Here is a 21,663-nt window from a genome sequence, read left to right on the forward strand (position 1 = left end):
GCAGTAGCTGCAGGCTCAAAAGGTTGTAGAGTGAGTTTCTCCAACACAAAATTGAGATCCCAAGCAGGAGTAGGAGCTCTTCGTGGGGGTCTTATATTCTTTGCCCCTCTAAGAAATTGCTTGAACAAAGGATGAGAAAACAATGGCGGGTCGCAATCATAGTGAGCTGAAATTGCTGCAGCATGAACTTTAATAGAAGAGAAAGACAAACCTTTGTCTAGTAACTCAGTAAGATATTGAAGAGCCACACACAAATTAGGCTCAGAAACATCAAAATCTTTTGCTGCACTCCAAAAGAAAAATCTCTTCCATTTATCAGCGTACACTTTCCTTGTACTAGGCCTTCTAGCTTCCAAAATAACATTCAAAACTTGCTGAGGAAGTGGAGGCCCATTATGGTTCAAAACAGAATATGCCAGGCTGTTAGGTGCAGAGAGTGAAGCTTGACATTGAGCAAATGGCTGTCCACCTGTGACAACAGGTGTGGAATCGAAGGCAAAGGCCATGGAGGCTTCCGTACTAGACTTCTTAGTAATGGGTACCAGTGCTGTCGAGGCCAATCTGGAGCTATTAAAATCATCCGTGGCTTGTCCTGTCTGACCTTCAGAAGTACCTTTGGGAGGAGAGGCAGAGGTGGAAAGGCATACACATGAAGATTGCTCCAATTGAAAGAAAGAGCATCCACTCTCCAAGCTGTGGGATGAAACCTTTTTGTGCAAAACTTTGGCAGCTGAAGGTTCAGTGGAGAAGCGAACAGATCTATGTCTGGAGTTCCCCATGACAGTGTCAATGTCTGAAATACATGAGGATCCAATTTCCACTCATGGGGATCCATAATCCGTCTGCTCAACACATCTGCTAAGGAGTTCTGTGCTCCTGGCAGAAACCTTGCCTGAAGATTGAGCTGTAAACTGAGAGCAGTCTCCCACAAAATCATTGCTTGCCTGCATAGAGGATAAGAATGCGTTCCCCCTTGCTTGTTGATGTACCACATGACAGTTGTGTTGTCTGTTAGAATCAACACCTGTCCTGGAAGAAGGAATTCCTTGAAAGCTATTAATGCAAACTGGACTGCTAACATCTCCTTCATGTTGATATGTAGATGTTGTAGTCTGACAGGCCACTTGTTTTGTATCCACTTTCTATTTAGATGAGCTCCCCAAGCTTTGTCCGAGGCATCTGTCGTTAAAATCTGACTTGCCTCTGGCCGGGTCACAGAGAGTCCCTTGTTTAGGTGACATTCCTGAGCCCACCACAAAAATTCCTTCTGAATGCAAGCTATTATTTGAATGACAGTGTCCAGATCCTGGCAGTGCTGTGTCCATACATTTTTGAGATACCATTGTAGCTTCCTCATATGCAGTTTGGCATTGGGAAGCACCAGAATACAAGATGCCATGAACCCTAAGGCTTGAAGGACTGTCCTTGCAGTCAGCCCGGACTGATGAGATAGTTGATGGAAGTAAAGGGATAGACTCTTTTGTTTGTCCGGGGTTAAAAAGGCCATCTGGGCTGCTGTATTCAGTCTCACACCCAGAAAGCACATGTCTTGAGAGGGTACTAGACTGGACTTTATTTCGTTCACAGAATACCCTAGGCATCTTAGCACTGCTATCACATATTCCAAATGATGAAGAAGCTCTTCCTTCCTTGAGCCAGAATTAGGCAGTCGTCCAAATAAGGATAGATCTGTATTCCTTTTAGTCTGAAGAAAGCTATCACTGGAGCCAGAACTTTCGTGAACACTCTGGGCACCGCAGATAAGCCAAAGGGCAATGCAGAGAACTGATAGTGAGAAGTCCCAGCTCGAAAACGCAGATACTTTCTGCAACTGAGTCTGATAGGAACATGAAGGTAAGCCTCCTTGAGATCCAAAGTTACCATCCAATGATCGTTGCCCAGCAGAGGTAAAAGCTGCTGCAACGTCAACATTTTGAACTTGGGAATGTCCAGATAAGTGTTGAGGATAGATAAATCCAAAATTGGTCTCCACGTGTTCCCCTTCTTTGGTACTAGGAACAGGCGAGAATAAAATCCTAGGCCCACTTCTTGCAGAGGGACCGGCTGTATGGCCCCTAGTTGGAGCAACAAAGAAACTTGTTTGTGAGCCTCTATTCTTTGTTGAGGAGGAACGTCTGGCATGCCTTTGAAAGGAGGCAAGGTATGGAAATAAAACCTGTAGCCGTGGTGTATGATATCCAACACCCATCTGTCCTGGGTAATTAAACTCCAATTTTCTCTGAAAAGTGCCAACCTTCCTCCCAAAGGCGCTGCCAGACGAGCAGGCTCTGGCAGCTGAAAAGGTAGGTCATTGGGTCTGCTTACGAAAGGACTGACCCCTGCCCTCACCCGAAGCCTGTGCAGGAGAACTCCCTGTCCTAGGCCTGAAAGAGCCCTGAGCTCTGCCCTTACCACGTCTAGATCTACCCCTAGACTGGGGATCATAAGAAGGATACGTCCACCCCTTAGTAGGCCAATTTCTACTAAACTTTGGAGGCTGGACCTGCAAAAAATCTTTAACAGTCTGCATAGACTTAGCCTTGTCTTCCATTTTCTTCAAGACTGTCTCAACAGGAGGACCAAACAACACGTCAGATTGTAAAGGAGCATCTAAAATCCTTGTTTTAACATGTTCAGACAAATTCTGATCCCTCAGCCAGGCGTGCCTGCGAAGAACAGTCCCAGTGGCAGCCACCCTAGACGAGGCCTGTACAGCATCAAAACCACATTGCAAAGAATGCTTACCCACCTGTTCAGAAACATGTACTAAATCTTACAACTCTTTACAATCAATACCTACTGCCAGAGCATCAACCTTAGACTTCAATTGTGAAAGGAGATAGTTTTGGTATTTCAACATGTGAAACTGGCAATTCAGAGCCCTCATAGCAAGAGTGGAAGAAGTATAAACTTTCTTTCCCCATCTATCCAAGGCCCTAGCCTCCTTGTCTGTAGGAACCGGATTCTTAACAACAGAAGCCTTAACACCCTTAGGCCCCTGGCTAACAGTTTCTGGGTCTGCCCTAGGACTCTTAAAAGATACTTATGAACTTCAGGCACCCGTAATACCTATCCGGTTTAACAGGAGCAGGAGGCAAAGAATCAGGATTAAGAGAAGCCTCAGTAAAAACATCTTCCACTACATCCAAAACAGGAGGTATAGCCAAAGGCCTATGCTGGGGTAAAAACAGAAATTCCCTAAGCCGTTTCCTGGAATCAGAGAAGTCCTGACCTCCCACTTAAAATGCTCCCTCATGGAATGAAGAGTTTCTGAAAAGAAAAATCCTCAGGAGGAGTAGCAGAAGGAGTAGAATCATCCACATCAGAATCAGAATAAGGAGAGTACTCCTGTAAGTCTTCAGCCGAAGACTCTGAAACATCTGAAGCATGCTCAAAACCCCCCAGCTCAGGCTCCATCCTAGGTCTCTTAGCAGGAGGGGGCATAGAACCCCTAATTAAAGTAATCAAATCTTCTGCCATTTTAAGCATATGCTTCTTGGGCATAGTACCTGAAGAGCTAGGAGTAACACCAACTGAAGCTAAACCTGGCCTGCTCCTGGGAGAAGTCTTAGAAACAGAAGGAGAGGGCCTAGCCACCTTAGGAAGGGAGGGGAGTATAGTAACCTGAGAAGCCCCCTCAGCCTGACTTGCCTCCTGAGAGGCCACATCCTGCAATAATAAGGTCTCACTCTGGGAACACAAAGAAATCTCCGGTGGAGCCACCGGCTCCACTGACACCTCTAAAGAACCGGCGTCTGGTACAGACGGTTCTTCTAGCCTAGGCTTAACTGCCTTGTCCTTGCGCTTCTTCGAGGAAGCAGGCGTCGGAGCATCCGACGGCATGTTATAATTGCACCGCTTCCCAAAGACTAACCTTGCACAATCCAACCGTCTCTTTATAGTGCGTTTATTAAATCTAGCACAAGAGCGACAGCCAATAACGTCGTGCTCAGGCCCTAAGCAAGGAATACACAAAGTATGATAATCTCTATGCGGTATCTGTTTCCCACAAGAAACGCAATTATTAACTTTTTCTGACATCCGGTAAATGACTGAGGCAAGAAAAAACTAAAATATTCCCCAGCGGGGTACTTAGCCAACTTTGAACTCGGTCTGAAACTTCTAAATCGAAAAATCTCAGAACGCCAACCGGCACTTGCAATGCTGCTTCTGCATCGGACCATGTGGCAAAAAAGACTGAGGATATGACGCCGGTCATGCGCATTTGTACCCTGACGTCCTGACGTCAGTTAAATGCGCCATGACCGACGTCAGCCTTATACTTTGATATTCGGGCCGACCGTGGACAGCGGACTACCCAAGTGTCAGGACTGCAGCAATGTGAGATGAAGAACATCCTGCTTTGAAGCGGAGGTATCTTCTGCATGATTCCCCTATTGGGATATGCAGGTATGCCTCTTAAGTCTAAAGTTACTAACCAAGCATTACTGCCTAGCATATGCAGTAGCTGTTGTAAAGTCAGCATTTTGAATTTTGGAATGTCCAGGAACGTGTTCAGAATCGATAAGTCCAGTACTGGATGCCATGAATTGTCTTTTCTGGGTACCAGGAAAAGTCTTGAATAAAATCCTTGTCCTTTTTCCTTTTCTGGTACCGGTTGAATAGCCCCCATATCCATGAGGGACATAACTTGTTTCTGGGACTCTGCCCACTGGTTTTGTGGCAGATCCGGCCATCTGTTTGGAATTGGCAAAGTATGGAAATGAAATCTGTGCCCCTGGGATACTATGTTTAATACCCACTTGTCCTGGGTAATTAACTGCCAATTTTGAGCATGAAGTGCTAGTTTTCCTCCCAAGGGGGCTGCCAAACGACAAATGCTTGGAGATTATAGAGGGAAGTTATTGAGACTGCTTACTGTAGGGTTGTGCTTGGTTTCCTCCAGATTTGGAGGTGGAGGCACCCCATTGCTTTGACCTGTAAGAACCCTGTGATTGATAGCTGGAACCTTCTGAGTGCCTGAGTTTGCCCTGAGTGGCTCTGCTGGACACAGGAAAGGACCAATTTTTAGCAGGCCAGTGCCTACTGAACCTGAGAGGCTGCATTTGCAAGAAATATTTTACAGTTTGCATAGATTTAGCTTTGTCTTCCATTACCTCTTCTGCCTTACTACCAAACAGAGTATCATGCTGCAAAGGGGCATCCAACAATTTAGCTTTAACATGATCAGGCAGATTTTGCTCCTTGAGCCAGGCATGCCTTCTAATCACAGATCCAGTAACGGCGGCCCTACAAGAGGCCTCCAAGGAATCAAAACCACATTGCAAAGTATGCTTTCCAACCTGTTCTGCTGAATGCAATAAATCCTGTAACTCTATTTTCCACACAATCATTAATCAACATAATTTTCTGTTTCAGTAAGCCCATAACATGCTGTTGATATTTAAGCATATGAAACTGGCAGTTTAAAGCCCTGATTGCCAAGGTTGCAGACATATAAACCTTCTTACCCCATCTATCCAGCGCCCTGGAATCTCTATCAGAAGGGGTAGGATTTTTGGCTGTAGAAGCCTTAACACCCTTGGGACCCTGAGAAATAGTCTCTGGATCAGCAGCAGGATTTTTCAAAAGAAATTTGTGGGAGTCAGGAACCCTGTAATATCTGCCTGGCTTACTAGTAGCCGGAAGCAGGGAATCAGGAGCTGTGCTCGATTCCGAAGAACACATCATCAACAATGTCTAATACAGGAGGTATTGCCAAAGGCCTATGCTGAAGAAGAAGGAAATCCCTAAGCCACTTTTTTGATTCAGAGAAGTCCTGACTCTCCCAGTGAAAATGTTCCCTTAAAGTATGCAAAGTCTCTCCAAAAGAGTAATCCTCAGGAGGAGATGCAGATGGGATGGATTCCTCTGCATCAGAATCCTCATAGGGTGGAATAGAAAATTCCTGATCAGAAGAGGAATCAGAAGAAATGGAAACCTGATCTGAAGATTCATAACCAGTGCCTTGCCTAGGCCTCTTAGCAAGGGGGGTTGGGAACCCCTAATCAAGGTAATTAAAGCCTCAGCCATTTTGATCATCTGTTTTTTAGGCATAGGGGCCTGAGCACGTGGCTCATGCATCGGTTTTTTAGACATAGAAGTTGTTTTTGACCTTGTTTTTGTTGCTGACGTCAGTTTAATGTAAAAATGTTGAGGCCTGAAAACACCCTCAGAAGCCGGTGCCTGCTCAGCGGCTCCAGATACATCCACGGGTGAGACATCCACAGGTTCAATACTTTGCGAATCTCATGGCATATCGGATCTCGGTAGAGGCCTGCGACTCAAAAGTAGCAGGTATCAGGGGCTGCAAAAGCACCTCACCGAGTAGCGGCGACTGGCTTAGGAGAAGCTTCGTCGTCGGGTTTGGACCTCGGCGGTCTGTCTCTGTCTTTTTCCTTGCGTTTTTTGTGAACTCTGGTAGTCGGATTGCTAACCGACATTTCAGGGTAGTTAAAACTTGAACCAAAATATTTAGAAGCAAAAATATACAGACGCTTAATAGTGCGTTGGTTAAATTTAGCACAAAACCGACAGCAAGGCATGTTGTTTTCAGGGCCTAGGCAAGGAATACAGTACAAATGAAAATCCTTATGAGGTATTTGCTTCCCAGAAGTAATGCAATTATTAACTTTTACTGACATCGGTAAGGAGCAAGAAAAAGTTTCCCCAACGGGGTACTTAGCTTTAGTTTGAAGACTTCGGTTCTGAAACTCGAATATGAAAATTTCAGGAGTTGGCCGACCGGCACTTGTGAACTGCTTCTGCTTTGGGCACCGCGCAGCAAGAAAGACTGATTAAAATGGCGTTGGCTGCATGTTTTATTCCCCTGACATCATGGAAGAGAAGACAGCAACCAACGCAGGACCCAAGACTTTGTTATTCAAGCCGAATGAGGGCAACCTGCCAGCAGATTACCCAAATGTAATGTAATGACTGCAACAGTGAAACACAAAGAATATCGGTCCATACATGGCCACTGCTATTCACCATTTTCCCCAACATGCTCTGCCATGCATTCTAGCCACCACTGTACAATTCGCTGACAACTCCACCCTGATCTGCTCAACCCCATCTCTCCAAGAAAATACACAAAAATCATTCATTGACATAGAGAATTCTCACTCGTACTTAATCCACACAAAACAAAACTGATTTATGATTCAAGAACAGCATTAAACAGCCACCTTCCCCCCCCCCCTTTTGCCATCTTCTCCTCCAATAAAACCAAAATTGAACCTGATGAACACAGCAAACTCCTCACAGTAACAGCAGAGCAACGCCTAGAACTTAAACATCTAGTTCTCACCATCAAAAAAGTCCATGTTAGACTCTGTACGGATCCACACCATGCCTTACTAACCCCACCCGGCACGCCATAGCCAGAACACACTTGCGCTCCATCCTCCTTTATGCCGCCTCCTCTTCCATTTTCACAAACCTAAGAAAAACTGATAAAAACAAACTGGAGACATGCTTTAATAAAATAGCAAAATTTGCTGATACCTCTCATCAAGAACTCATCACTGCTTTGCCCTACACATACTAAATTGGCTTGAACAGCCCAATCTACTATCCCTGAACCAATAAACCACTGCCCACTCCCTACTCTACCAACCCGACAACTGCCCTGCACTCGAAAACTTAATTCTACCACACACTAACTCCAGAACTCTGAGGTCCTCGGACGAGTTTCTTCTACAATTCACTAAGTCTAACAGTAGATTTGGAGACTCTCTCTTCTCCTATCAGGTATCTAAAAATGGAATTCAATACCACAGCACACAAGAAACACCTCTAATAAGGCTACATTTTTAAGACACTTCTCAGAGATCACCCTGCCAACAACTGTCTATGTTCCTGTAATACCCCAGTCTGACCGGTTTACTATTGAAATGTCGAACGGCACTACATCGACTGTACTATAGTCGAACACGGAAGTTCGAAAATAGTAATGTCGACGTCAAAAAAACAATCTAGGAATGGTTTTAACATGGGTCGAGGTAGGTGTTCAGTATTATTCAGAACTACAAACATCTCCCCTACCTCGACCCATGTTAAAACACAGTCCTAGATTATTTTTTGTCGTCGACATTACTATTTTCGAACTTCCGTGTTCGACTATAGTACAGTCGATGTAGTGCCGTTCAACATTTTAATAGTAAACTGTCTGACCTCATGCTACTTCCTCCTAACTCCAGACTCCCTATTTCCTGCTCATTTCTTCACCTTAGTATACTAAACCTTGCATTTCATCCACAGACTCAACTTCGCTCACTTCACTCTTTTCTTCTCTTCCCTCATTTCACTTTTCTTTCTATTCCTTGATCTCATTCTCACCCCACGTCTTTCCCTTCAACCTACTATCAGTTATTGATTATCCTGGAATAGTTTAACTGACTGTAGTGGAACAGTACAGTTGTGTACACTTACCATAAATGTAGATGTTAGAGTGTATTCACTGTTGCAGTCATTACATTTGGGTAATCTGCTTGCAGGTTGCCCTCAGTCGGCCTGATTAACAAAGTCTTGGGTCCTGCGTCGGTTGCTGTCCCTTCTTCCATGATGTCAGGTCGTCAGGGGGTATAAAACATGCAGCCGACGCCATTACATCAGTTTTTCTTGCCCCAGATGTCAGGTGCCCCCCTAATGGTGAGCAATTAAATATCAAAACACAAAGGTATACCTCAAACAAAAATGCAAATACATCAAAAAGGCTTTTAAGCATAGTAAAGGAAAGTACAGGTATAGCCAAAAGAAGTTAGGGGGCTGGAGGGAGGGTAACCAGGACTGCAACAGTGAATACACTCGAACATCTACATTTATGGTAAGTGTACACAACTGTACTATGTTCTTCGTGTTTCACTGCTGCAGTCATTACATTTGGGTAGATTCCCAAACCTATGATTAGGAGGAGGAGTTTAGCTAGCATTAGGAACAGCTATAAGGCCCTGCAAGACTGCAGTGGCAAAGCCAGCTCTGGATTTAGAGAAAATTGGCAAATGGTAATAGGTTCATAGGTTCATACTAGGCTATCTGCCCTGGGGCAATTATAAGCCTAGCCCGATTCTGTATGGCTTACGCCACCCCTTGATTTGAGTATACTGTGCCCTTTTTAAGGTTTAGTTTACTGTGCCTCTGTCTAATAGTGACACGGGAGTAATCCCTGGGACAAACCTACGATCCCCCATCCACCTATCGAGATTCTTCTTGAAGAGATTCAGTGAGGTGCTCTGCCTCACATGAACTGGAATTCTATTCCAGAGCGAAGGGAGCCTCTGGGTTATGAACCTGTCCCTCCAGCAAGTTCTATTTATTTCTGTGCCGAGGTTCAAGTCCCTCGAGCGTGTGGCTCTAAGGGATTTAGATTTACTGAGGTGGAGCATGTCCATTAATTCTGGATTTGACATAGCTTTGTATGACAGGCATAGATCGCCTCAAAGTAGGCGGTATGCAACTGAGTAGAGCTGGAGTTTTTTTAACAGAGCAGCATATGGCATCTGTTTGAGACCCTTGATCCTCTTGGTGAGATACTTTTGGGGTCTTTCTAATTGCTGCAGGTGTCGGGTAAGGTACATCCCAAAGGGGCATTGTATTCTATGATGGGCCTGATGAGGGATGAATAAAGGGGCACGATTACCTCTCGATCTAGATGTGAAACCCTTCGTGATGAGGTGGGCTATGTAGAAGGTCTTTCTAACCACTTTGGCAATGTGGTTTTCAAAGGAGAGATTGCTATCAACTTGGGTCCCCAGGTCCCTAATAACTTTCTCTGTACTTAATGGGTTTCCGCCTATGTGGTAATTTGTGGGCACATTGTTTTTGCCAAAGGGTATGACTATACATTTTTTGGCATTTAGCTTTAAACCATGGTGCTTGGCACCAGTTATCTGTCTGTTTTTGAAGGATGTTTGTGTCAGCTGGAGAGTCGATTATGGCGCCCAGTTTGTAGTAGTCTGCGAACTTGGTGAGCCATAGTCCTCCCACGTTTGCCTGTACCTCAGAAAAGTATGTACGGAACATGAGTGGTCCCAGGACAGAACCCTGTGGGACGCCACTTGTGACCGGTTTCGAGTCTGACATGGCTCCAACAACTCTCACTCTGTGGGTTCTGTCTTTGAGCCAGTTTGCGACCCATCTTGTGACATAGGGGTTTATATTTAAGCTGGATAGCTTATCTATGATGCCCGAGTGGGGTATTGTGTCAAATGCCTTTGCAAGGTCCAGATAGGCTGTGTGGACTACCTTCCCTTCATCTATGGCTTTGGTGACTGTTTCGAAGAAGTCAACCAGGTTCAAAAGGCAGGATCTGCCCTTGACAAAGCCGAACTGGGTAGGATCTAGTGTCTGTAGGTCCCCAATGTCTTTGTTTATGAGCTCCATGATGATCCTCTCCATAGCCTTGCAAACTAATCTAGTCAGGCTTATGGGGCAATAGTTTCCAGGGTCCGTAGAGGCTCCACCTTTGTGGAGTGGGACCACTGTTGCTGTACGCCATTCTGTGGGCACATATCCTGTAGTGAGGCTGAGATTGTATAGCTGTTTTATTTGAGGGATTAGTTCCTCTTGGAGTTCATGTAGGATGCAACCTGGGACACCATCTGGTACCATGGAAGCAGTGTTTTTTGCTTTGGAGAGGGCAGCCTTCACCTGAGCATCAGAGATGTTTGGGAGGCAACCCTCTGCCGGGATAGATACTTGCTCTTTGGGGGGGGTGGGGTGGAGAAGTTTGCACTGAACCTGTCTGCCAGGATATTGGCGATGTCTGTGGGTTCAGTGTATTTTTTTGTCATTTAGAATCAACTCAGAACAAGTCTGGGAGTTGCATCCCAGGTTCCTAACATAACTGAAAAAAGCCTTATGATTGTCTTTGGTGTCCTGTGCAATTTTTCTCTCGCAGCTGGCCTTGGAGGATTTTATGAGGGATCGTAATTTTTTGCTAGTACTGATCAGAGATGCCTTCCCTATTAGGGATTTTACTCTATCATGTAGCAGCCTCCTCCTCCTGTTGTACAGTTTATTTATGGCAGGGGTCCACCAGACTGGACGCCTGCCTTTGGATGATTGGGTCTTGGTTTTGTTTGGGATAGCATGATCCATGCATTCCTGGAGATGTCCGTAGAATGCGTTTATATAGGATTCTGCAGTTTGGGCCATAGTTTCCACTGGCCCTGGGGCCTTGAAGGATTCCACTTCGGTTTTGAGAAGTGAGAAGTTCGCTTTTGAGAAGTTTTTCACTGTGGTTTTCTGGGCTGGGGTTGGGGTCGAGATGTGGACATCCAGTGAAATTTATGGTCTGATCTTACCAATGAGGGATATACTTCTGGTGTGAAGCATAGAGTCCCCATGTTGGTAATGATCAGGTCTAGTATGTTGTCCCCTCTTGTGGGAGTGGTGACTAGTTGTTCTATAGCATTTGAGTTTATAATTTCCAGGAACCTTTGGGCTAAGGTGCTGGGGCTTGAGTAGTGCTCCCAGTCAATGTTTGGGTAGTTGAAGTCGCCCAATATAATGGTGTTCGGAGAGATCTTCATGTTCTCCAATGTTTTCAGGAAAGCCGAATGGGATTCCTGACTCTGAGAGGGTGGTCTGTAGGATGCTATAAACTGAAAAGCAGTCTTGCCCACTGTTAGTTGCACATGGATGGTCTCCGATACTTCACGCAATGCCACTAACCTGGAGTTGTGGATATCCTTGATAAATATGGAAACTCCCCTTCCTTTTGTGGTTCGGTCCGGGTTTTGGGGCCGAAAAGCATGATATGAGGTATAGCCTGGTAGTGCTGGGGTGCTCTCTGGAGTGTTGAACCAGGTTTCTGTCACTGCACAGATATCGATGTTCTCCATACTGAGGAGAGCTTCGAGTGCGTGCATCTTGAGGTTAAGACTTCTGGCGTTAAGCAGCATTACCCTTAGTTTCTTGTTCCTTGTGCTGTCTATGGGGGTGGGTTTGACTTTTGAGCCTTGCCTAAAAAAGGCACTATGGGGTGGCAAGTGCCTTTGCCAATATCCGAAAGCCCAGTGGTGACAGGTGCAAGCCGTCCCTAGCGAAGCAACGTGGCTTGTCGAGCATCTCATCCCAGGCTGACAGACACTGGATCCCCTTTGAATGACACCAAAATTTTAGCCAATTGTTAAAATCGATCATTTTGTCTTTGTACTGTGGCATCATTCTAGGTGAGGGTAAGATGCGGCTCAAGGTCAGGGTCATACCAGCCTGGGCTACATGATCAGAGCGCTCCTCTATGTCTCTTTTCATGTAGTCCAGGGATGTACGTCTCAGGTCATTCACACCAGCATGTACAATGACATATTTGTATTTGCTTTGGAGTGACCTGAGTGCTTGCGTTATGTGGCGGATCCTAGCACCCGACAGGCAGCTCACCGTGACCTTCTCTTTATTCAGCCTGGTGAGCAGGACGTCAGTGTGTCTGACAATAGAGTCACCTATTACAAGAGTATCAGGTGTGTTATTCAGCCTTAAGGGCTGTGGCTGCTTGGCACACTGACTTTGTGGGCTATGTGTTGTGCGTGTTTTGTTTTGAGGTAGCGTTTGCTTGGATGTCTGCTTTCGAGGTCTCTGTTGCTTAGGTAGATTTTTATTTAGAGCCTCCGAGTATGTTTTTGTGTATTTATGTGTTTGGTTCGCTGATGTGGTGGGACTATGTGATACTGGAATTGTGTTGTGTGAGGTTACCTTCTCCTCCTGACTGGTTACACCAGTTTTGAGATGAGAGAGCTCAGCCTCCAGTTTGGCTAAATAGTTGCATCTCTCACATATATTTGAACCTGTTTGGAGGAGGAGAGGGTTGTCCGTGTACATGAGACAGTTGTAACATTGCCTGAAAATTCCCAGATTCACCAGCTGGACTGGAGAGGAAACCATTGACTGACCTTTGGACATGCTAGAGAGCTAGAAGGGGCGGTGAAAGTATGTACAGAACTCCATATAGCAGCTTCTAGGATGTCCCTGGTAGGAATGCCTCTGAGAAAGGCTGTGGAAGTAGATGCAGCCCTGATGGAGTGAGGTCTGATCCCCTGGGGGACAGGTTTTCCATGGTGCTTATAGCAGAAATAAATGCAATGGCTTATCCATTTAGAAATGGTTTGTTTTGAAATAGCCTTCCCCTCCGCCCCTGCAGCAAATGCTACCAGCAGTTGTTCAGATTTTCTTTGAGGTTTAGTCCTGTCCAAGTAGAATCTAAGTTCTGTGCACATCCAATGAATGCAGTATCCGTTCCCCTTTGTTCTGTGGACTGGGAAAGAAGGTTGGCAAATGAATGGAATGATTAAGAGCCACACTGAATACCACCTTAGGCATGAAGGATGGATTGGCTCTGAGTGACACACTGTCCGCATGAAAGATGATGAAAGGCTCCACTGCCAAAAGGGCCTGTAATTCAGATGCACTTCTAGCTGAAGTGATTGCTAAAAGGAAAGCTGTTTTCCAAGAAAGAAATTTTAAGTCTGCAGTAGCAGCTGGCTCAAAAGGAGGTAGAGTGAGTTTCTCTAATACAAAGTTAAGATCCCAGGCTGGGGTTGGAGTAGAGTTCTCCTGGGTGGTCTCAAAACTTTTGGCCCCTCTGAGGTATGGCTTGAGCAGTGGATGAGAGAAGAGGGGAGGTTCTGTGTTATGATGAGCTGAAATGGCTGAGGCATGGATTTTAATGGAGGAAAAAGACAGGCCCTTGTGAAGCATCTCAGTTAAGTATTGTAAAATCTGAGGTAAACTGGGCGCTGCTGTGCTCATCCCTTGAGAATGGTTCCAGGCACAGAATCTTTTCCATTTTTCAGCATAAGATTTTCTAGTACTAGGCCCCTCCTTGCCTCCAAGATGACATCCATCACAGGTTTGCTGAGGGATGGTAAGGGAGAGTTTAAGTAATTAGCCAGGCTGCAAGGTTCAGTGTTGGAAGCTGTGGGTGCAGGATCTGGGTTTCTTGCTGATACAGCAGGGAAGGAGTTAGAGGCAGGTGCCACTGAGGTAACTGTGACACACTGCACAGGAGGGGTACCAGTGTTGGCGTGGCCAGTCTGGAGCAATCAAAATCATCCTTGGTTTGTCCCGTTTGACTTTTAGTAGTACTTTGGAGAGCAGAGGCAGCGGGGGGAAGGCATAGACCAATAGGCTGTTCCAGTTAAAGGACAGAGCCATCCACCTTCCAGGCTTGTTTGTGGGTAGTCCCTGTGCAAACTTTGCTCAGTTGGTAGTTCTGGGGGGAGGCAAACAGGTATATATCTGGGCTCCCCCATTCGCTTGTCAACATGTTGAAAATCCTTGGTTCAAGTTTTGACTCGTGTGGGTCCATGAAGATTTCTGCTTAGTCCGTCTGCCAGTGTATTTAGTTTTCCTGGCAGGAATTGAGCTTGTAGGTGCACTTGGTAGCTCAAGGCTGTGTTCCACAATGCCATGGCTAGTCTACAGAGAGGGAAAGAATGTGTACCCCCCCTGCTTATTTATGTACCACATAACCGTGGTGTTGTCTGTCTTTATCAATAGTTGTCCTGGAAGAATGTAGTCCTTGAAGGCTGTCAGAGCATTCTGTACAGCTAACATTTCTTTTTGACTGATATGCAGGTGCATTTGACTTGGGTTCCATTTGCCCTGAATGCACTTCCCTGCCAGGTGAGCCCCCCCCCATATGCATAGTCTGATGCATCTGTTGTTAGGGTTTGGTCGGCAGGGGGTGGTGCGAAGGGTAGTTCCTTGTTTTAGTGACAGGCCTCTGCCCACCAAAGGAACTCTAGACGTAGGCAAGGTATGATAGGAATCATTGTTTCTAGGCTGTGAGAATGTTGACTCCATAGGCTTTTTAGATACCACTGTAGTTTCCTCATATGCAGTCTTGCATATGGAAATAGAATGCAGGAGGCCATGAACCCCAAGGCTTGCAGCATTTGTCTTGCAGACAGCAAGGTTTTTGTAGCCACTTGTTTGAAGTAGGTTGTCAAATGAATTTGCTTTTCTGGCGTGAGGTAAGCCATCTGGGAAGTTGTACTTAAGCTTGCTCCCAGGAATGTAATTTGTTGACAGGGTACCAGCTGTGATTTCTTTTCGTTTATGGTGTATCCCAGACAAGTTAGAACCCTTTTTACAAACACTAGATGATTCAAAAGTTGTCCAATTCAGGCAGAAAGCCAGGACATATCGTCCCGGTATGGGTATATTTGAATACTTCTTTGTCTGCAAAACGCAATAACTGGAGCTAGGCACTTTGTGAATACCCTGGGCGCAGTAGATAAGCCAAAGGGCAGTGCAGAGAACTGAAAGTGCATGTAGCCTGCTTTGAAGCGTAGGTATCTTCTGCAAGATTCCCCGATTGGGATGTGCAGGTATGCTTCTTTTAAATCTAGTGTTGCCAACCAGGCGTCTTTGCCTAGCATAGGAAGTAATTGGTAGAGAGTCAGCATCTTGAATTTTGGAATCTCCAGAAAGGTGTTTAGAGTAGACAGGTCCAGGATTGGACGCCATGATTTGTCTGTTCTGGGTACCAGAAAAAGTCTGGAATAGAAACCTTGTCCCTTTTCCTCTTCTGGTACCAGTTGAATAACCCTAATGCTTAAGAGGGAAAGTACTTGTTATTGAGCCTCTGCCCACTGATCTGGGGGTAGGGTCCAGCCACCCACTTGGCGTTGGCAATGTGTGGAAATGAAATCTGTATCCCTGGGACACTATATTTAAAAAACGTTTGTCCTGGGTAATGAGTTCCCAGTTCTTTGCATGAAGAGCAAGCTTTCCCCCCAAAATGGGCAATCAGAAGATAAGCGCTTGGAAATTTTAAAAGGAAGTCATTGAGATGGTTTAGCATAGGGGGGTGTCTTATTATTCTCAGACTTGGAAGTGGAGGCCCCCCACGGCTTAGTTCTGTGAGTCCCCTGGGACTGAAACCCGGGGTTTTTGCTGTGTTTGGGTTTGGCTTGAGAAGACGTGGAAGGGGCTGGAAAGGATCAATTCTTCGGCCAGTGCCTACTAAATCGCGGAAGCTGGACTTGTAAAAAATTTTTAACAGTTTGCATAGATTTAGCTTTATCTTCCAACTTTTTAAGAACTTCTTCAGCCTTGTTGCCAAACAGGCGGTCCTGATTTAAAGGACCATCCAACAATTTAGCTTTTAACATTATCAGGCAAAGATTGATCCTTAAAGCCAAGCATGCCTTCTAAGCACAGACCCAGTAACAGCAGCTTTGCAAGAGGCCTCTAAAGAATCAAAACCACACTGCAAAGTGCGTTTTCCAACTTGTTCAGCAGAATGCATTAAATCCTGCATGTCTTAATTTTCCACACAGTCAGGAATCAACATAATTTTCTGTTTAAGCAGTCCAATAACAAGTTGCTGATATTTTAACATATGAAATTGGCAGTTTAAAGCTCTAATTGCCCAAAAGAAAAATCCTCAGGAGGGGAAGCACAGGGAATAGAGTCCTCTGCATCAGAATCCTCATAAGTAGGTAAGGACAAATTCAGATCAGAGTCAGAAAAAACAGAATCCTGATCAGAAGAATCAATCAAGTTCAGCCCTAGGCCTCTTGGGGGTGGGGTGGCAACCCCTGATTACAGTTATTAGACCTTCAGCCATTTTTATCATTTGTTTTTTAGGCACAGAAGCCTGAGCATGTGGCCTGGACGTGGTTTTTTTAGGCATGGATTAAGATTTAGGCCTTAGTAATGAAGGAGGCATCGCTTTAATATGCAAGTCTGTAGGTCTGAATACACCCTCAGAAGCCGGTGCCTGCACAGCGGCTCCGGACCCATCCAAGGTAGAGACATCCGTGGGTTCCATAGTTGAAGAATCTCGCGGCATACCGGACTCCGAATGGGTCTCAGTAGAGGCCTGTGAATCAGAAGTAGCGGGTATCAGGGGCTGCGAACGCGCCTCACTGAGTACCGAACTGGCGACTGGCTAAGGAGAAGCGTCATCGGCAGTTTTGGACCTCAGCGGTCTGTTTCTGTCTTTATCTTTGCGTTTTTTCGGAATTCCGGTAGTCGGATGGTTAACCAACATTTCTGGATAATTAAATCGAGAACCGAAATATTTAGAGGCAAAAATATACAGACGACGTATAGTTCGTGGATTAAATAAAGCACAAAACCAACAACAAGGTACGTTGTGGTCAGGGCTTAGGCAAGGAATACAGTACGAATGAAAATCTTTATGAGGTATTTGCTTTCCACAAGTAATGCAATTATTAACTTTTACTGACATCGTAAATGAGCAAGAAAAAGTTTCCCCAACAGGGTACTTAGCTTTTAGTTGAAGACTTCGGTTCTGAAATTCGAAAATGAAAATTTCAGGAGTTCACCGACCGGCACTTGCGAACTGCTTCTGCTTTGGGCACCGCACGGCAAGAAAGACTGATGTAATGGCGTCGGCTGCATGTTTTGTATACCCTTGACGACCTGACGTCATGGAAGAAGGGACAGCAACCGATGCAGGACCCAAGACTTGGTTAATCAGGCCGACTGAGGGCAACCTGCAAGCAGATTACCCAAATGTAATGACTGCAACAGTGAAACGAGAACACCACCTTGCTTTTGCTAGAATTATAACAACTGTCTTCTGCGTTTTATTCACAATATAATTCTGCAGCTGAATGCTGTTTTTACAACTGTCAAAATTGTTTACTATTTGGTATCAACAATTCTATCTTCTACATAGTTCTTCTATGTAATTGTATTTGGAATGTATATTGCTGCATTGTTTTCATTTCCTACAGAACTTTTGTTAGCCCTATTGCTCTACATATCTCTGTAGTATTACTCATTAGTCAACATTCATCTCTGTTATATTTACTGTACTGGAGCTTTCCTCCCCGGGCCTCTGCTGAAAATGGGCCATCAGCCCAATTGGACACTCCCTGTAAACAAATGTAAAATAAACTGCATCTGGTTCCTTCCACACCCGCCTAGAGACCAAATCAATGAGCTCATCAGCAGGCGGAGTAAACCAGGAGGTACACGGGCCAGCCCCTAAGGCCTCCAGAAATACTGATTTCTCTGGAGAAGGGTCATGGGAAGACCAGCCACTCTTCTGCTTAACGATCTCAAGAATGTCTCCAAATGTGATTCAGGTGGTGATTTTGGGGACCCCCCCTCCTTCACTGAAGACAGTATCCTCAGTGAATGACTCGAAGAGAATCGAAGTGTCTTCTTTGGCTCTTTCTCTTCCTAAGGAATTCCTCGGTGGGGTGTCCAGTGAAGTATCAGAAGAGATTAGGATACCCTGCTGGGGTAGCTGTCCCTGTGGGGTAGCATGTTGAGGTTCACAGTGCAAAGTCATCTGAGAAGTAGAGGGTGTATCTGAAGGGTTAGGACCCATATGTCCTGCCGGAGAAGAGAACTCTCTCTTCACAACCTCAAAGGCAGATCACTCCAGGGAGAAGGAAGACAACTATGGTAAGGAAAATGTATACACTAAATGTAAACGGCAGAGGGAAGGAAGGCTAGACCTACCAACAATGGGAGGAAAAGGGTACACTCAAAAGTGTATGAAATATAAAAATATCAGCAGTAGTAACTTGAAATTAAATTTAAAGATTACATTTATTTATTGTGTTTATTACACATTTGTTCACTGGGTGTGTCCGACTGAGCTGAAAGATCCCTTTTTCATGGAAGCCCAGGGAGAAAAGCTCCAAATTTTGTACAACTATAAAATAACAAAGCAATTTAAAAGACATGAGATAATACATAAATACATGCAAAACAATGTAGATTTTAGCAATATGTACTATGAGAATAAATAAGTTGTTTTAAATAAGTAATATGAACTCTAAAGAACTTCTCTCACTCTACACTTAACAGCTGAAGACAACCACGTCTAGATGCGAAAGTGGCAAATGAGATTTGAGGGATGTTGGGGGTTGGTGCATTATGGGTTGAGAAGGAGATCAACAGATTTTGGAGGCCACAAGCTACTGTAATGGCTGAGTCAGATCTGAACCCATTAGTTGAGGAATGAATGAAAACTGACATCAGATAAGCAAAGTGAAAAATCAGCCCCAGACATAAAACAACACAACTTTTACCTTAGAAAAACATAGCTTAAATTTAGTTTTAAACAATGTTTTACCACAAAAGTAACACTCCTATTCAAAAGGTACAAAAGTTATCTGACAGTCATTAAAAACGATTCCCCTTGATAAAGGATTTTTTTTTTTTTTTTTTTTTTTTTTTTTTTTTACAAACAGTAAGTTTTTGTTAAAAAAAAAAGTGAAAGTTTTTTTCCCCCGAAGGGAACTTTACTGCCCAGCAATGGAACACTGTAATCTGATATGTTTTCTTTGGAAGCTCTGAAGGGCTTGACAACTAAGCTCTACTTTTAGTCCTCTCTGCTCGAGCTGACTAATGGTTTGGGCAAGTGGAAGGTGCCCTGAAAGCTGGCTGGCTGTTGTATCCTTAAGCAGGACAGAACTCCTACAGGTTAGGCTTTTCGGCAGTGATCTGTATGAATAATATTAAGGAGTTACAAACTTAACTTAATCAGCTTCAGTGCTACTAAAAATTACAAAAGGCAACAAACATTCTGAAGACAGAGCATGTACTACTGCTACACCACTTCCAACACTCAGTGAAATAAAGGTATCACAGAGTCTGGATATATCACAACCCAGCCATAAACACAAGAGATCAAAGTCATTAAAATGGAAAGAGAACTTTCTATAAAATCAAGCTACTCACCAATGCATCAGCATTATGTTTAAGCTTTTTGGCTTCTTGCAAGTAGTGATCAGCTGAATGAATCCTGTAACACAAAGGTATTTTTTCTGTTACCTTAAGAAACAAAAGTAAAAACACTTTGTAAAACTGCCCTTTGTAGTCCCTCTTCATGAGTTACTAGTACCCACTGCAAACATTTACTTCTGCTATTAATCTGAATTGTAATTCTGCTACTATTCTGAATTGTAAATCTTCTTACATCATACTTCCTGGTGTTTCCAGGACTGAGAAGTACTAATCAGATGAATAAACTGACAAAGTTAAATATGCTCATAGCAAGTGGTTACATACTGACTTTTTATCGACTGCTAAATCAGTGAAAACAAGCAGGGAATAGAGTGAAAGTACAGTTGTGTACACTTATCATAAATGTAGATGTTCGAGTGTATTCACTGTTGCATTCATCACCTGTGGGTTATCCCTGCTGTGGTAGCCCTCGGCCGGCACAAATACCAGTGTCAATGTTTTTCTGCATCGGCTGCCGTCGCCTGTAGTCTGACGTCAAGTCGTCAGTTCTATAAAGCAAGGTAGCCAACGTCATTGCATCAGTTTTTCTTGCCCTAACCTGTCAGAAGCACAAGGAAATAAGGTAAAGTGGTCCTGGTGGCTAAAAGCCACAGTGGGAAGCTTATGTCCCCCTAGGGAAAGAGGATATATGGAGGATGGAGTGAGGGAAACCAGGACTGCAACAGTGAATACACTCGAACATCTACATTTATGGTAAGTGTACACAACTGTACTATGTTCATGTTTCACTGTTGCAGTCATCACCTGTGGGAGGATTCTCAAAGCTGAGGAGAGGGGTGGAAGGATAGGTTAGAGCCCTAGGCGTGGGTCAGCAAGCCCTGCAGAACTGCAGAGGTAAACCCTGCCCTAGACTTAGAAAAAAGAGGTAGATGGTAATGCTCTGCAAAGGTATGGACAAAGGTCCAGGTGGCAGCTTCCAAGATGTCCCTGGTGGGGACTCCTCTGAGGAAGGCTGTGGAAGTGGAGGCTGCCCTAGTGGAATGGATACGAATAGACTTAGGGGGGGATTTCCCATGTAGTCTCTAGCAAAAATGGATACAGTGTGATATCCATTTGGAAATGGTTTGCTTGGAAATGGGTTTCCCCTCTGCCCCTGAGGCAAAGCTGACAAGAAGCTGGTCTGTTTTTCTGAAGGGCTTAGTACGGTCCAGGTAGTATCAGAGTTGTCTGTGCACGGTCTGGTGAGTGCAGAATTCTTTTCCCCTTGTTTTGAGGGTTAGGAAAGAAGGTGGGTAGATGTATGGCCTGGATGAGGGTCACATCAGATACCACCTTGGGCATAAAGGAGGGTTTAGTCCTCAGGGAGATCCTGTCTGCATGGAAAATGATGAAGGGCTCAACAGCCACGAGTGGTTGAATTTTTGAAACCCTTCTGGCTGAGGTGACAGCTAGTAGGAAAGCAGTCTTCCAGAAGAGGTACTTCAATTCTGCTGAAGCAGCAGGTTTGAATGGAGGTAAGGCTAGTTTTTCTAAAACATAATTCGGGTCTCAGGCTGGCGTGGGAGGCCTTCTGGGAGGTCTGATATTAGAAGCCGCTCTGAGGAATTTTTAATCAAATTGTGTGAGAAGAGGGGTAGGTCTGAAACAAAATGAGCTGAAATGGCTGAGGCATGGATTTTAATAGAAGATAAGGAGAGGCCACTATTGAGTAACTTGGCTAGGTAGTCCAAGACAAGAGGGATTTGAAGGATGTGAGGTACTGGCCCCTCTGGACTGGCTCCAGGAGCAGAATCTTTCAATTTCCCTGTGTAGGATTTTCTGGTGCTGGGCCTTCTGGGCTCTGTGATAATGTCCTGGACCTGTTTGCTTAACAGGGACTCATTGTTTGCTCAAAGTTTTAGCCATGCTGAAAGATCGAGAGTCTGCAAGTCTGGGTGCAGCATCCCCCCACCACCACCTGGGTCAAGAGGTCTGAGACCA

General features: G+C 44.7%; 1 protein-coding gene across 1 annotated transcript in view; it reads right to left on the reverse strand.

The window, feature by feature from the left end:
• AFF4 (AF4/FMR2 family member 4) overlaps positions 1-21,663 on the reverse strand; it is a 2,373,445-nt gene that overhangs the window by 597,326 nt on the left and 1,754,456 nt on the right. Inside the window, exon 15 of the mRNA XM_044069901.1 lies at positions 19,678-19,741. Within this exon, the coding sequence (XP_043925836.1) occupies positions 19,678-19,741 (64 nt within the window). The remainder of the gene's footprint in view (positions 1-19,677; positions 19,742-21,663) is intronic.

This window comes from Protopterus annectens, chromosome 4.part0, assembly GCF_019279795.1.
Source record: "Protopterus annectens isolate FY-2018-M chromosome 4.part0, PAN1.0, whole genome shotgun sequence".
Lineage (NCBI taxonomy): Eukaryota > Metazoa > Chordata > Ceratodontiformes > Protopteridae > Protopterus > Protopterus annectens.